Source organism: Berghia stephanieae, chromosome 11, assembly GCF_034508935.2.
Source record: "Berghia stephanieae isolate SIO BIC M18660-M18661 chromosome 11, UCSD_Bste_1.3, whole genome shotgun sequence".
NCBI lineage: Eukaryota > Metazoa > Mollusca > Gastropoda > Nudibranchia > Aeolidiidae > Berghia > Berghia stephanieae.
The window spans coordinates 6,909,178-6,925,834 of NC_088370.1; the positions used below are offsets into that span (position 1 = coordinate 6,909,178).

A 16,657-nucleotide genomic window follows, 5' to 3' on the forward strand; every position below is an offset into this window, starting at 1 on the left:
TGGCTATATTGGTTGATTTGGTGCCTGGCACTGCTCAATCTTTTAAAAAGGGATTACAGAATTAAAAAAAACAACACAAAACCCCCCCTGAAAAATAGTATATACCGCCTCTTACTTATTTGAGTAAGTCTTTTCTTTAAAACATTTTGTTTCTTTCTTTTGCATTTACAAATAATATAGCATTTTAAAGTCATTTTCTTCAAATTCTGGCACCACCTTATACTGTAATCATGTCACGCCACTGGTTTCAGGTATTCTGTGCCAGTAGGAGACATTAGGTAGTCCAGATCCTGTCTAGCGACAGCAGCATTCATGAGCGGCAGCCACTCTGCATCAGTGGGGTCTCGCGGTGTCGCACAGTTGCACTCATAATGATCCCGAGACTACAGGGTATCTGGACGTAACGCAGCTGCAGGACAACCGTACCAGTCGGGTCTTGGGTTCAACTCTCATCCCCGCAAAATGTTTTTTTATTCTCTAGAGATAGTCTTCCTTCTCTTTTCATTTCTTGGTGTGACAAAATGTAGTCATCGTAAGCCTGACACTGAAACCCAAAAAGACTGGCATTTTGACGTCATTATTTGGTTTTTGCACCGCCTAGTGAGCACCTAATGTCTCCTAGTTAGTCGTGCTCATGGAAACAAGTGTCCCATTGAATACAACTCACGATTTGTTTTCTTTTGTGGCCAAAGACTGGCATTTTGACGTCATTTTTTTTTTGTCAGTGTCAGGCTATAAACGATGGCTACGGACAAATACGTGTTCTGTCGGTAATTTTTTAAAAAGGAATTTCTTAGACAATTTATTTAACTGGTAGAAGGGTACATTATTGCAATCCAAAAAGACGCAAGTTTTTCTGAAACGAAACGAAATAGGAAGAGACCTCAGCCTAAAGTTTGACAACACACAGGGCAGGAATATCAACTTTATTGAGTTAAACATGTCTTACAATCAAATGGTATAGTATCATGGTTAATCACTTTGTTTCCTGGTCTCCTTGGCCCAGTTATGACCAATCTCCTATTTATGGCTGATTTTCATCTTGGGTTCTGTTATTGAATTGTTACTACGGAAGATTACACTGCAGACTGTAGTCTTCCGATACACCACTGTAGTCTTCCCTAGACTTGCCTAGCCTTGCCTTATGACTTTAGATGTAAAAAGATCTAGTCTAGAGTATTGCGTTCTTAGAAACAATACCCGTGGATAAGGCTAACTTTGATTCCCATAAGCCTTCTTTTCTAAGAGAAATCTTATTGCAATAGTTCAGTCTGAGTTCAGAAACCAATTAAATCCAGAAATGTCTGTTCCTCGGAATATTTAAAAAAAAAAAAACTACTGTAAGTGTAAGGAAAGCTGAAGTATCTTCAGCTTTCCTTACACTTACAGTAGTTTAAAAAAAAAATATTCCGAGGAACAGACATTTCTGGATTTAATTTTTCTCTTATTAAGTTGTTAAATGGCGCAAAAATAAATCATTCAAAACCACGAAAGAATCCTATAATAAACGACGGGGGAAGAGATTAGTGATACTACTGGATAGTGGCAGGCAGTGGCGTACAATATTGAGTTATTGAGACAAAATTCCAGTCCTCGAGATATCGTACTGATTTGCCGGTTTTCCCGATTTTGAGGTGCTACTGTTTGCTCTTACTATTACAATTACAAATGCTTCTACAGTCTACAGCTACAATTACTAGACTATACATATGCTGTCTTGATATATTGTTCCAATTATGAAGGCAATTCAAGGAATCGGCTACTTGGAACAATTTCTTTGTAATAGCACTCCAGTTAAGCAGCTTTGACTGAAGTAGAAGAAGTAGTAGTAGTAACAATAGTAAGTAGTAGTAGTTGTAATAGTGGTAGTAGTAACTGCAGTAAGCTGCAGCAGTTGTAGTAGTAGTGGTTGCTGTAATAATATTAATTCTCATACTTTACATTTCTTCTATCAAGGGAGGACCTGGCTATCCAGGTGGCCCACAGCCAGGCGCCTATGGTGGTCCTCCACAGCAAGGTTACCCGGGTGGACCACAACCAGGCTACCCTGGAGCCCCACAAGCAGGCTACCCTGGTGCTCCACAAGCAGGCTACCCTGGTGCTCCACAAGCAGGCTACCCTGGTGCTCCACAGCCAGGCTACCCTGGAGCCCCACAACCAGGTTACCCAGGCGCCCCACCACCAGGTCAATTTGGAGCACCACCTCCACAGCAAGGTAGGCAAAATCAGAGTGGACACAAAACAGTAATAATAGCATTGGCTTCCAAATGTGTAGGGTTATATGTGTGATACTAGGCTGCTAGAATAAGATGTAGACTGTAAAAAGTAATAAACAAAAATGAATCTAACAGCTTCAAAAAAGAACAAAATACCAAGCACGGAACAGTTCGGGCTCAAAACCCTTCTTCAGCCAACAACATAAAACACTAAAGACAAAAAAATACATTACTAAATTCTAGATAGACGACAGAGATCTCTGACGTCTATCTGGAATTTAGTAATGTATTTATTGTTTTTTGTTGTTGGCTGAAGAAGGGTTTTGAGCCCGAAACGTTCTGTTTGGTATTTTGTTCTTGTTTTGAAGCTGTTATATTCGGGTTTTGTTTATTACTTTTTAAGGTTATATGTGATGTATTTATATCTTCATGTTTACGTTTTAGCATTCAGTTCATTAGTAGTTTATGTTTCTTTGTTTCTCAGATGATGTCCATCTTTACTTTTACATCATGTATGTGGAAATGTTAAATACACAATAAACGTATAGAACACGATAGGATATTCTTCATGTAAAAGTAATGAACCGGAAACACGACAAACAATGGACGTTTCAGCAGAAACAATAAATTCTGGAATATTGAAAAAAAATATAAAGTCAAATGTAGTGAGATTTGTAGCTTATGCAGTCCTGGGTGGTTGGAATATCAATGAAACTGGGAGTGTGACATCGGTGTGTGAGTAGAAGGTTCCTAGGGTGTCATAGGAATGTTAAGGGAAGGTCAGTGTATAGATGGACGGAAATTTCCAGAAATGAATGGAAAAAATACGAGGCAATAGAAATGTAATATTAAAAGTAGTATTAGTGTAGTTGTAGTTGTAGTAGTATCTATTAGTAGTAGTTGTTTCAACATTGCTTTTGTTTATTGCTTCCCTAATGAAGGGTTTGCACACGAAATGTTCATTTTTTGTACTATTTTCATCCAAAGCCTTTCCATTTTCATGCTTTCATTTGTATTTTTATTGTGGAATGATACAAAGTATTAGCACTGTGTTATTGTGGAATTGATACAAAGTATTAGCACTGTGTTATTGTGGAATTGATACAAAGTATTAGCACTGTGTTATTGTGGAATTGATACAAAGTATTAGCACTGTGTTATTGTGGAATTGATACAAAGTATTAGCAATGTGTTATTGTGGAATTGATACAAAGTATTAGCAATGTGTTATTGTGGAATTGATACAAAGTATTAGCACTGTGTTATTGTGGAATTGATACAAATATTAGCACTGTGTTATTGTGGAATTGATACAAAGTATTAGCACTGTGTTATTGTGGAATTGATACAAATATTAGCAATGCGTTATTGTGGAATTGATACAAAGTATAAGCAATGTGTTATTGTGGAATTGATACAAAGTATTAGCACTGCTATTGTTATTACGTAGTGTTTTTATGCACCTCCGTTGACGGTGTATCTTAACGGATCGTTTTTATATACCCCCCGTCACGCATGTGCATTCCACCCAATTTCATTAGCGATATTTTGTTTCTGTATTTGGACATGACGAAAGTTATATTGTGACATCTGTAGGAAGATTTTGTTAATAAATTTATATAAAAATAATAATAATTTTAAAAATCGAAATATAAAACCAGAAAATAGAAGTTGCATTGAAGGTAAAATAATGTTTTAGAAAGACTTTATTAAATGTGATGAACAGTCAGGTGGCTCCGTAGCACAGTGGACAAGCTGTCAGACTCCAACCTTGAAAGTACCGGGTTTGATTCCCATTGTTGACTTTTTTTTTTTTTTTTAATTTACTTTTGTTTTTGTTTGCTTTTTTTCTTTCTTTTTTTTTTTTTTCAAAAACTTTTTATCATGTTTAACAAACTTCGATTTTAATTTTCTAAAATTATTTATTTATTTGAGATCAGTATTTGTGTGCCATGTTTCTTTTTACTTTTGATTTTTTAAATTATTGTTATTATTCTTTAATTTATTATCATTGTACATAAGTAATCACCAAGCAGCGTGCTAAACTACAATCTAAAACTATTTAAACCTCATGGACGTATGCAGCAACATTTTCATTAATTTACCATCACCGCCAACGGAGGTGCATAGAAACGGTGCGTTTTTGTACACCTCCAATGGAGGTGTATAAAAACGCCACCTTGTTATTATGTGTAGAAGAGTTTTGTGGTCGGTATTTTGCTCTTTAAAAAAAAAAGTTGTTCTATGAATTTTTGTATATTAGTTTTCACAGTCGACAGCTTCTAGCAGTTTAGTATTCATCCTAAATGACAGCATTCACAACTTCCTAACTCCTAATTTAATATTCATCATGAATCCCAGCATTCATTATTTCCTAACTCCTAATTTAATATTTATCATGAATCCCAGCATTCATAACTTCCTAACTCCTAATTTGATATTCATCATGAATACCACCAGCATTTTTCTAACTCCTAATTGGATTTTCATCATGAATACCAGCATTCTCCTAACTGTAATACTTTATCATTTTTATCCCATGCAGGCGTTCAAGTTGACCCAACACTTCAAGCTTGGTTCGCCGCAGTTGATCATGATCGCTCTGGAAAGATATCAGTTAATGAATTACAACAGGCTTTGGTGAATGGAAACTGGAGTCATTTCAATAGAGAGACTTGCAGACTTATGATTAGTGAGTTGGAAATTACCATGAACATTTTCCTTTCAGCTCTCAGAAAAGCGAAGTGGCTGAGTGGTTAAGGCATTGCACTGTGATCCATAAGGTCCTGGGTTCGAGCCCAGCTTCAGGCACTTTCGTTTTTTTCCTTGGGAAGATTATTAATTCCCAATTTGCTCACTTTGAACAACATGGGTGATTCCTGTTGACATCAGACATCTTGTATGATGGATTATTTATGTTCCTTCATGGAATGCCCTGGCGACAGGATCTCACTGTGACAACATGGGTGATCCCTGTTGACATCAGACATCTTGTATGATGGATTATTTATGTTCCTTCATGGAATGCCCTGGTGACTGTATCCACTGGTGCCATGGCAGAGGGCGTAATTTGTTACATTTTTCTCTTTCAGAAAATCCCTTGGAATAGACCCTAAAGAAAAACACTATAAATAAACTATAAGAATAAATAAAGGGCATTTTCTTCTCATTCTTTCTTTATTTACTTATTCAATTTTTATCTTTATGTGCATTTTAATCGTTACAAAAGCAAAATATCCCAATGTGGAGATTTAATATTCTTAAAAATTGAAAGTCCCGGTAGCTACATTTATACAAGGAAGGTCCCAATAGCCCAGTTGGTAGAGCACTTGCTTCAGATTCAAAGGGAACAAGCTTGATTCCAGATGCAGTCAAGATTTTCATTTTGAAACCTCTGTCCACCCAGCAGTGATTGGGTTGCTGGTTGTGTTAAATCTGGTGGAAAGTACATTGTGATAGACTTGTCCTATCCAAAAGATAACAAGCAATTGCTATTGTCCGTTTCACGCTATTTAAACCGGGATAAAGTCCGGCTCCATGGGCCTCATGGCTGTGAAGAACTACCATTTATAATACTACAGTCTGCTTTATTCATCTGTTTATGACATCACATTTGATCAACTTTGAGTCGACGTGTGCACTTTATAAAGGCTTCATTATTATTATTATTATTATTATTATTATTATTATTATTATTATTATTATTATTATTATTATTATTATTATTATTATTATTATTATTATTATTATTATTATCATTATTATTATTGTTATTATTATTACTATGATTATTATTATTATTATTATTATTATTATTTCAATTGTACCTTTTCAGGTATGTTTGACAAAGACTTCAGTGGTACCATAGATCTTTACGAGTTCTGTGCCCTGTGGCAATACATCCAGCAGTGGAAGGGTACCTTTGAACGCTATGACAGAGATAGAAGTGGAGCCATTGAAGGTCATGAACTTCATCAAGGTATGGAGTAGAAATTGATTGTATAGAAAGAACAAAGTTGATGTCACTCAGCTCTTTGTTGTTATTTTTTAGACAGCGACAGTGATAAGTTCTCATTAAATGATATCAAGCAGACTATAAACGTTAATGGGTATACGCAGATTTATCTGCTGGTATGTTAAATTGGCTGGATGATGTTGTGAGTGTTTTTTCCTAAACACTTAGCATCAATCCTGTGTCATGAAATATAGAAAGACTAGATCAAATTCAGTTAGGGATGAAAATTTTGTTGATGTGCTGGGATTCCTGATTTACGATTTTTGTAGTAAAGATCTGAAAAACCATGACAGACAAAGCAAGAGAGAAAAATACAAAACAAAAAAAAAACATCCCCAGAAAATCAGCCTGTCTCAGTATTTGCTTTTACATCATAAGACAGATTTTCTTTTGACAATACCCATTGTTTTACATTCAGAACAGATATTTTTTAAAAAGATATCATATACATATATATATATATATATATATATATATATATATATATATATATATATATATATGTGTGTGTAAAATGTAAAATATTTCAAGCATAATTTGGTTTAACCTCAACAATATTGTTTCAAGCATTCACTCTCTTCGGGAAGTACAAATGAAAGTAGAATCTACTTTCACTTTCTGAAATATTGTATAAATAACTCCTTTTATCAAAAAGTTGAGCACTATTATTTCATGGTTTTTGTTTTTATAATTATATATATATATCAAGGATTACTATACAGTATAGTTGTCCTTGATATATATATATATATATATATATATATATATATATATATATATATATATATATATATATATATATATATATTGTTTTTAAAAATTCTTCTTTCAGCCTTCACAACTATGGGATACAACGTTTCACCAGCATTTGTCCAATTGGTTGTTGTCAAGTTTGACACGCATGCGCGTCGCAGTTTGAATCTGGATTCTTTCATCCAGGCGTGTGTCATGTTAAAGTTTTTGACAGATGCCTTCAAACAACGCGACACAAACATGTCAGGTGTTGTGAACTTCAACTACGAAGATTTTATGTCCATGGCAGTTTTAAATAAAGTTTGAAAATCAGTGAAGAATGGGATGGCTGATTAAAGTTTGAATAATAACATTTTTTGTTATTTAGAGATTTTTTTACTTGTAGCTACAACACTAAATGTTTTGATCTGTTTTTGTTGGGTTTTTTGTTTTGTTTTTTTTTTCTGTTTTTATTTTTTGGGAATCCTCTGATAGGGAGGTAAGCAAGATATATTTACGGCACAAATCTTAAGAGGTTTTTCGTGTTATTTAATTTTGATTGGAAATTTGAAATTATTGGAATGATTCAGAGCTTTGACTGTTTAGTCTCCAGCTGTACACGTATCCGTTGTAGTTTGAATTATAGCTGCCAGTTTTTATTTGATGTGTTGATGTGAATGTGTTACACAAAACTTTGATGTATTGATGTGAATGCATTACACAAAACTTTGTTGAAAACGGTAAGGGCTGCCTGAAGCCTGTGATCGTAAAATACTAACGAAAGAGTGAAAATGGAAAGGCTTCGTATGGGAACAAAACAGCGTGGCGCCACGCTAACATTTCATTCATACTGCAATCACCATTGAGTACAGACGATACAAGTTATTTTTCATTATATTTTATTTGTTTTCCAAGTTTATTTGTGTATTGTTGTGCTGACGAAGGGTTTGTACCCAAAACGTCCATTGTCTGTTTTGTTCCCATACGAAGCCTTTCCATTTTCACTCTTTCGTTAGTACAAAACTTTGTTGTGCTGATGTGAACGTATGGTGTTGATGTGAATGTGTTACACATAACTTTGGTGTATTGATGCGAATGTGTTGGTGTGAATGTGTTGATGCGAATGTGTCACACAAAACTTTGAACGAGTTCATGACATTGAGTGAGTGTACTATCAATCACAGGGACTTTGCACAAACTTATCAAGAATTTTTTGCTGTCTTTTCTCAGATCTGCCAACTACTAGAACTTTTTACAATCTCATTTTCTTCCTTTTTACTTGCGCTGATATGACCTTAATGTGTTTATGTGTCCATGTACTGTGTTTATGTGTCCATGTATTGTGTTTATGTGACAATGTATTGTGTTTATGTGTCTATGTACTGTGTTTATGTGTTCATGTATTGTGTTTCACCAGCTTGGGAGATTTCATTGTTAGTTCTATAGAAGGAATGAAATTTCCGTCACTCAGCTCTTTATTGCTTTTAGCCAGCCATGTATATGAGTATTTCTCACTTGTATTAATCAGACTATAAACATTTAAGGTTTTGTCTGTTGGTACGTTTTATACGGCTGGTGGAATTTGTGAGTTTTCTAACTAACCTCAATACATGAATAAGTCAATGAATTGTCTTCCCCAGATTATGGTTTGAATTAAAAAATTATTTGCTTTTTCTTCCCATATTTGGTTACTGTTGTGATGTAAATAAATAGCATTTTTACATTAATGTGTTTGTTTATTAGAAAACTAAAGGAGTTGAAGGTTTTAAGTTTATTTTCATTCATAAATGCAATCGTGAGTCGCCATGATAAAACATCTACATTATTCTGATAGTTGTGATAATTTAATACAACACACTTAAAAGAAACAGATGTCTGGTTGCACACTTAAAGAAACAGATGTCTGGTTGCACACATAAAGGAAAAGACTTCTGTTTGAACACTTAAAGAAACAGACATCTGTTTTTAGGTAAAGTGACTGTTGACATATTATTGTGCCCACCCAATCACAAAGCTTCTACGCTTGTTGACAATTTGTGGTTTGAGAATTTCTTGTACATTGGTACATCGGCAGTCTCCTAGCTAAACAGCTTGGAGATTTGAAATTTAGTAATGCAGGCTGTCATTCATTTGTGTGCATGTATCTGACTCTGTCGTGTGTGTGTGTGCGTGTGGACAGGTGTGAAATCAACATCCATCATTGTCTGATTGCTCATGTCCATCCAGCAAAACCCTTTATCCTAATAATATGATGGTCTCCAACAGACGCTGAAGATGAAATTTTTTCTATTTCACTGTCATGATGTTGGTCAGTCATTCAGAATTGAAAGTTCAGCTAAAATGTGACGTCATCAGAAAATGATGATAGTGATTTTGGCAGCAAATGCAGCCACTCTGCCACTGGCAGGCGTTGACTCCAAATGAAACTTGACATTTCAACCAGTTGATTTTCATTCAAAAATAGACGTTAGTTTTTTCAATATTTTTATTTTGCTTTTCTAAACATTTATGTTGTAGTTTTTATCTCTTTGCTTTCGTTATCTTAAAACAATGTATTTTCTCCATGGTCGCTGTGATGAAAAGTTCCATTCTAACCTCCACTTGTTCAATACAAGTAGATTTATTACATACACGTCCACTTGACAATTGTCAAATAAATTTTCTATTTGATGTTTAAAGTAGGCAGATAATTTTTTCCCCTCTCCAATGCCTCAGACCTGACAGATTTAGACACTCTGTTGAATTTTGTGGTTAAAACACGTGAATCTATTTTTGTGTTGTTTTTTAAATGTGTAAAAAAAAAAAAATGATTATCATTATCAACAGGGTGTTTTCTATAACTTTTTTATTTTCCAAAAGTAAACAACCCAGAACATTTTTTTCTTCTCTTAGTATTTGCACGTAATATAAAGTGTATTTCATTATTTATTGCTTATAAAATTGTATATTACCATTATGTTTATTATGGAATAATAACTTATTGGGATTATAAAGATCTGCTTTTTTTTTTTTTTTTTGGTTAAAAAAACCCAACTAATTAGGGGGTGCTTGTATGTCAAGTTATTTTACACTCCAGCATGGTTTCCTCGAACTCATTCGAGTGTCCCTAATTGTTTCCTTATTAACTATTATTCTTTGTTATCATTCCATTCCTTCCTCGAACTAATTTTTACCTCGAAACAATTTCACCCAGCCTACGTTAGAAAAATGAATTAATAGGTTTTTAAATAATGTGCCAGGTGATTTCTACCACTGATGATTTATTATGGCTTTGACAGTTCCGTATGTGTTTATCGTGTGTATCTATCTGCACTGCATGTGTGTGTATACGATATTTTGATACACAGGCAGACACTTACACGGGTGTGGATGGAGCATCACCCTTGAATCATTACCTATGATGTTCGCATGGGTGTACGATCCGATAGTGATGTCGTTTCTTTTCTCTTACTACCTATCCTGCTTCTTTGGTTTGTGATTGTATTTTTGACAGGGATATTTTTTTTTTCTGTAATCTTCTGTCTGTTGTTCTTGTTATTATAATTTAGCTTATGATATCTTTAGTTATGATTTTGAGTTACATTGTACTTTTTGTTAGATTGCTTGTTTTTTTGTTTCAGCGTCTCTCATATAACCTCATTGTGTTGGAAGAGACTAAGCAACAAACAAACAACAAACAAAAAAGCAGACACTTACACACCCCATCGCCGTTTCGCATAACCGACACCTCTCTGCTTATTCTCACCACTTCGCCATGAAATGAATGTTGTAACGTTGCAAACTCCTTCCCCCCCTCCCCCCCCCCAACACACAAACAATTTGTAATTTGTCATTTAAAATTTTATCTCCCTCAACATACCAATGAAATAAATACTTAAAACAGTTCCCTTTTTTCATCATCTAGTGGAAATTTGACTTAAGGTCTATTCCGAGGGAAGATTGGAATTAGTCAGATGTCAGTTGCAGCGCAGCGCCGGAAATTGAGCTAAGGAGAAGTGGCTTGCTGAAAGCCACATAACACTATGGATATTGAACTGGGTATCTTTCAGGTGGGTCCAAAAGTCTATACTGCTGAGCCTCATTGCCCCCCACCCCTTCCCATCAAGTCGGTATGGCAAAGTACGGTTTCCTCAAACTTTGTTTTTGCATGTCCCGAGTAGTTCGAGGAAACTATTCTGGAGTGTATTCAATTCAGTTTTGTTATTTTTTATTTGAATTTCATCACCACACATGCAAAATATCATGGCATTGATATTTTTATTTTACTTCCATTTTTTTCTTTCATATTCCAAACACAACGTTGAATGTTTTTAAATTCTAGCATCTTTGTTTGCTGCCATTTTAAAATATTTTTTTTGATTAAATGTTACCATTAACTTTGTTATGAATGTTTATGATTTGAACCCTATGTGGTGACGTAGCTAATATACGGTGGTAATGTGTTGATAGAGGTAATTGAATCTAAAGCACCAGAATTTCTAAAGCTTTGTTTAAGGACCTCAATCCAGAATATCAATTGGAGTTGTAGTTGTAGCCACACGGAGTCCAGAAATGGGAACAATAAAAAGTTTCACAACAGAATGAAATCAGAGCAGTACACAATAACAACAAACTCAAAAATTAAGAATGAAATAAGGGTGTATGTCCACCTTTCCGCAAACTGGCCATTTTATCTCTAAATAGGCGCGTAATTTAAGAAAATACTACATGTCAGTTATGGAATCCCATATTTGTAAGGAACCTGAAGGTTTTGGTGGAGACACGCCCAAAAATTACAGGGATCCATCAAATTGTAATGTGTGTATAAATCAAACAAAAAAAAAAAAACAACACATCAAAACAATAACAAGAAAAAAAAAAATGTACACATCAAACAAATTACAACGCAGCAAAGAGAGAGAGAGAGAAAAAAAGAACAGGATCCCCTAAACAATGCCAAAAATCTTGGATTGCCGCTGCGACAAAGGTCGATGCTAGCAATTTGGAAGGTCAATTTTGAAGTGTATCTAATCCTATATTTATTATTGTAAATCTTTTGTCCTACTTGTAAACTGTTTTTATTTTCTCTAAAAATAACACTTATGAAAAATATAACTAATCATTTTTGAAAAAAAAAAGTGTTGGTGTGTGCTTATAACTTATACTGCTTTGTGATCTAATAATAACCCTGTGTCAACTAGAACGGGACAGGGTTGATGGGTATCTCATTGCTACTACTACTACAACAAATACTACCTCTACAGCAACGACTACTACCATCCTGGCTGGGGTTCCTGACCTCTCATAGTGGGCAGGGAGGTAATTATTGTGTCTTCTATCCCTCTATATCTGTTTTCCAACATGCTTTCTATCTTTGTCTTGCAATGAGATTACTTGGTTTTGTCCTAGCCCTGGCTGGATACCATGGGTGGGCGGGAAACAGTCAAATGTATGTTAAGAGTTTTGGGAGATGATATTTTTTTGTCTTGTAAATCATCTCTCTGTTGTGCACTGTCCTCTTGTGCGGCTATGTGGTCTTGTGGTATGACACTCACTTTCGGATAGGAAGGTCTTGGGGTTTGAGCCTTCCTTGGCGCATAGTTGAGTCCGTGGAAAGGGCTCTTTACTCACATTGTCAACGTACTCAGATGTAAAATGAGTACCTGCCCGTTAACAGAATTGTCTCTGTCCAAAAAAAATTGTAATATCGCCTAACAGGCGTCATGTCCTGTCCTACATGTTAAATGCTGCTGATTGACCCCTTGTAAAGGGCTTTGAGTACGTTTATTGGATATTGTGCTATATAAAAGCTCATTTTTAATTATGGCCTGTGCTTGTGTCTGGATGAGACTTTTAGCTGATCTCAAACTACGTACTTTGATAATATGCTCTTGGAATCTACATCTGTTTCCTATTTGAACAAATTCCCCTTTGTCTTACCTTTTCTTGGGTGCTTTAATTGTAATTCTATAACTTTTTACTATCCCATGCCCAGAACATCCAGTATGTTTGGACTATTATATAATATGATCTAGATTTAGAGTCTTTTCTTGACTGATTTGATTATCAAAAAAGCATAATCCTGGGACATGCAAGGGCCATTTCCATACACATAAACACATACAGATTGGGGGCAGCGTGGCTCAGCTGTACAGTCTTTGCTTCGTACCCGAAAGGTACCAAGTTCGATAACACGCCACTGCGCTGAGCAAGTCATCTTGCCCTAGCTCAATTTTGCGGCGCTGCACTGCGGCTGACGCCTGGGTTATTCGTCTTCCCTTGGAATAGACCCAAGAGGCAAATTTCCCCTATGGGATGAATAAAGGGAATTTTATTTTACTTTATTTATTTTATAAACAGCCCAATATTTTTTTCTGTAAATTTTTCTCATATTGCCAAATTGAGACAGTCCCGATTTTATCAGGACTGTTGGCCGCTGTGCAATTACTATTGTTACAAACTACAACCACGACTACTACTTACAAGAAATGAAGTGAGCAGAAAATGCCAGAAGACAATAGAGAATAAAAACTTTGCGAGGATGAAGAATCGAACACACGACACATCTGCCTGGCTGCAAGAGAGGCATTCTGCAGTTGACTTCAGCCATCAACTGCAGAGCATCCCTCTTGTAGCCATAATATTTCAAATCACTGTCACCCATCCAGTCACTGATCATGTTTACCATTGTTTGACTTTTATGACGAGAGACACCATACTTGTGAGCCACATGAGTTTTTATAAATCACAAAATCTACGAAGTCATAAACCATTAGTAATACTACATGTGTCAGTGCATGACATAATTAGTCGGAAGGTGAAAATTTTGGATTTGCATTTTTTTTCATTTTCTGAAAGTGAAAGAATATGCTCCCCAGAGCATTTTAATCTTTATTTGACGTAAATCAGGTGACTTTTCATGAAGTTATGGTCAGATGTATGGGAAAGATATCCAGCAACTTTTCTCAAATTTCATACTTTTTAAACTTGACTCACTGTAAAAAATATTTAGAAGTGAAATTAAGCTTTGATATTTCCCGAAGATGTACAAAAATGGTTGATTTAATCATTTATGACAAGAACTCATTTTTGATCCAAATTGACATTCTAATTAAACTTGGCAAAATCTCAGTTCAAACCTTTTCACCATCCGACTGATTATGTCATTCACTGTAACTTATATGGAATCGGAGACACGATTCCTGTGACTTGTTATAACAACTTGTTTGTGGCAGACACAGAGACAGCGCTCTAACTGGTCGAGAACACATTTTTACACCCAGGTCTGGTGAAAGACAGGGCTGTAACTGGTTGGGAACACATTTTTACACCCGAGTCTGGTGAAAGACAGGGCTCTAACTGGTTGGGAACACATTTTTACACCCAGGTTTGGTGAAAGACAGGGCTGTAACTGGTTGGGAACACATTTTTAAACCCGAGTCTGGTGAAAGACAGGGCTCTAACTGGTTGGGAACACATTTTTACACCCAGGTTTGGTGAAAGACAGGGCTGTAACTGGTTGGGAACACATTTTTACACCCAGGTTTGGTGAAAGACAGGGCTGTAACTGGTTGGGAACACATTTTTACACCCGAGTCTGGTGAAAGACAGGGCTCTAACTGGTTGGGAACACATTTTTACACCCAGGTCTGGTGAAAGACAGGGCTGTAACTGGTTGGGAACACATTTTTACACCCGAGTCTGGTGAAAGACAGGGCTCTAACTGGTTGAGAACACATTTTTACACCCAGGTTTGGTGAAAGACAGGGCTGTAACTGGTTGGGAACACATTTTTACACCCAGGTTTGGTGAAAGACAGGGCTCTAACTGGTTGAGAACACATTTTTACACCCAGGTTTGGTGAAAGACAGGGCTGTAACTGGTTGGGAACACATTTTTACACCCGAGTCTGGTGAAAGACAGGGCTCTAACTGGTCAAGAACACATTTTTACACTTGAGTCTGGTGAAAGACAGCGCTCTAACAGGTTGGGAACACATTTTTACACCTGAGTCTGGTGAAAGACAGCGCTCTAACTGGTCGGGAACTCATTATTTTACATGAGAAAATGTGAGGAAAGAATCTTTTCCAGAGACTCAACTTTACCCATATCAAGTCTTGAACTAAGGACATACAAGTCAGAATCAAAGTCATACAATAAGACCACTTATCACAACTGCAACTACCATCAGCTCTACCACCTCCACCTCAGAGAGAATTGATCTAGAGTTGTTTTGTTTTTAGAAGTTGTGAAGCCCTTGTGACAGTGCGGCGATGTGGTCTTGTGGTATGACACTCGGTTTAGGATCGAATGTCCTGGGTTTGAGCCAAGAGTTGAGTCCTTGGAAAAGGCTCTTTACTAACATTCTCTCTGTACTCAGGTGTAAAATGAGTACCTGGCCGTTAACAGCATTGTTTCTGTCTAAATAAAATTGTAATATCGCCTAACTGGCGTCATGTCCCGTACTAAATGTTAAATGTTGCTGTTGGCCAGGGACCCCTTGTAAAGCGCATTGAGCACGTTTAGTGATTGCCCTATACAAAAGCTCGACACTATTTGGTCATTTCAGCGCCATTAAAAAAAAACAAATGATGTAGAGCTGAAGTTAAACTCAGCAGAGAAAAATCAAGACAAAGGGGACTGGGTCAAATAGGGAAGAGAAGATTCCACCAGCAATCCAAAGATCTTTTTGACAAGACCTATAAGTCTCATCCAGACACAAAGGATCCACTATGAAGGATACACACAAGTGTTTACAAAGTGGGATATTATATTCAAAACTAAAAAGGGATCATTTACTGGACAAGGGAAAAAATATCACCTCCTCAAAACGAAAGGTACCATTTAACCGTCTCCCTCCCAGCTAAGCTTTTTGGCAATCATTAATAATATAATTTTTTCTCCAAATCCTCCACCCCATCCCTCTGTCTTATCATACTGATTTTTTTTTTTTTTATCGGAATTTTAAAGACACTGGCGGAATGAAGGAAAGGAAGAGTGAAAAGTAAAAATAGGAATGATTGTGCCAAAAGTGGAAGGGTTGGCAGGTATGTACTGTCCCTGTTTTGTTGTTTTGTTTTTAAGGGTTTTACGGCGCTTGCAACACATTTAGGTTATATCAGCGCCAGTAAAAAGGAAGAAAATGGGATAGTAAAAAGTTCTAGAATTACAATTAAAGCACCCAAGAAAAAGTAAGACAAAGGGGAACTGAGAACAAATAGGGATCAGATGTAGATTCCAAGAGCATACCACCAAAATGTACTTAGTTTGAAATCACCTACAAGTCTCATCCAGGCACAAGCACAAAATCCAACAAAGAGGAACACACTCAAATGCTTACATTATACATTCAAAATAAAAATAATAATTCATAACAGAGAGATGATTGACAAGGAAAAAAATATCATCTCCCAAAACAATAACTATGCATTTGACTGTTTCCCTCCCAGCTAGGACTCCGGCCAGAGCCAGGACAAAACCAAGTAACCCCATTCCAAGACAAAGACAGAAAGCATGTTGGAAAACAGATATAAGGGGATAGAAGACGCAGTATGTACCTCCCTGCCCGCTATGAGAGGTCAGGATCCCCACCCAGGTACTGTCCCTGCAGCCAGCCCTATCAAACACCCGATTTGAAGGGAAATTGTGTTTAGAATTAACAATAGGCCTATTATTATTTTATCATATACATGTAATATAAATTCAAATAATCCAC

General features: G+C 36.1%; 1 protein-coding gene across 1 annotated transcript; it reads left to right on the forward strand.

The window, feature by feature from the left end:
- Window positions 1-811: 811 nt before the first annotated feature.
- Window positions 812-7,336, forward strand: LOC144956244 (sorcin-like). The gene is made up of 5 exons (XM_078886669.1): window positions 812-958; window positions 1,957-2,215; window positions 4,762-4,908; window positions 6,052-6,195; window positions 7,064-7,336. The coding sequence occupies exons 1-5, from the start codon at window positions 941-943 to the stop codon at window positions 7,288-7,290; spliced, it is 795 nt and encodes a 264-aa protein (XP_078742795.1). The 5' UTR covers window positions 812-940; the 3' UTR covers window positions 7,291-7,336.
- The last annotated feature ends 9,321 nt before the right edge of the window (window positions 7,337-16,657 follow it).

What these genes read in the sequence shown, in the direction of transcription:
- LOC144956244 (XM_078886669.1), top strand. An exon ending in GACTTGCAGACTTATGATTA is followed by an intron (nt 4,909 to 6,051) that starts GTGAGTTGGAAA and finishes GTACCTTTTCAG; the next exon opens with GTATGTTTGACAAAGACTTC. An exon ending in AGGTCATGAACTTCATCAAG is followed by an intron (nt 6,196 to 7,063) that starts GTATGGAGTAGA and finishes TTCTTCTTTCAG; the next exon opens with CCTTCACAACTATGGGATAC.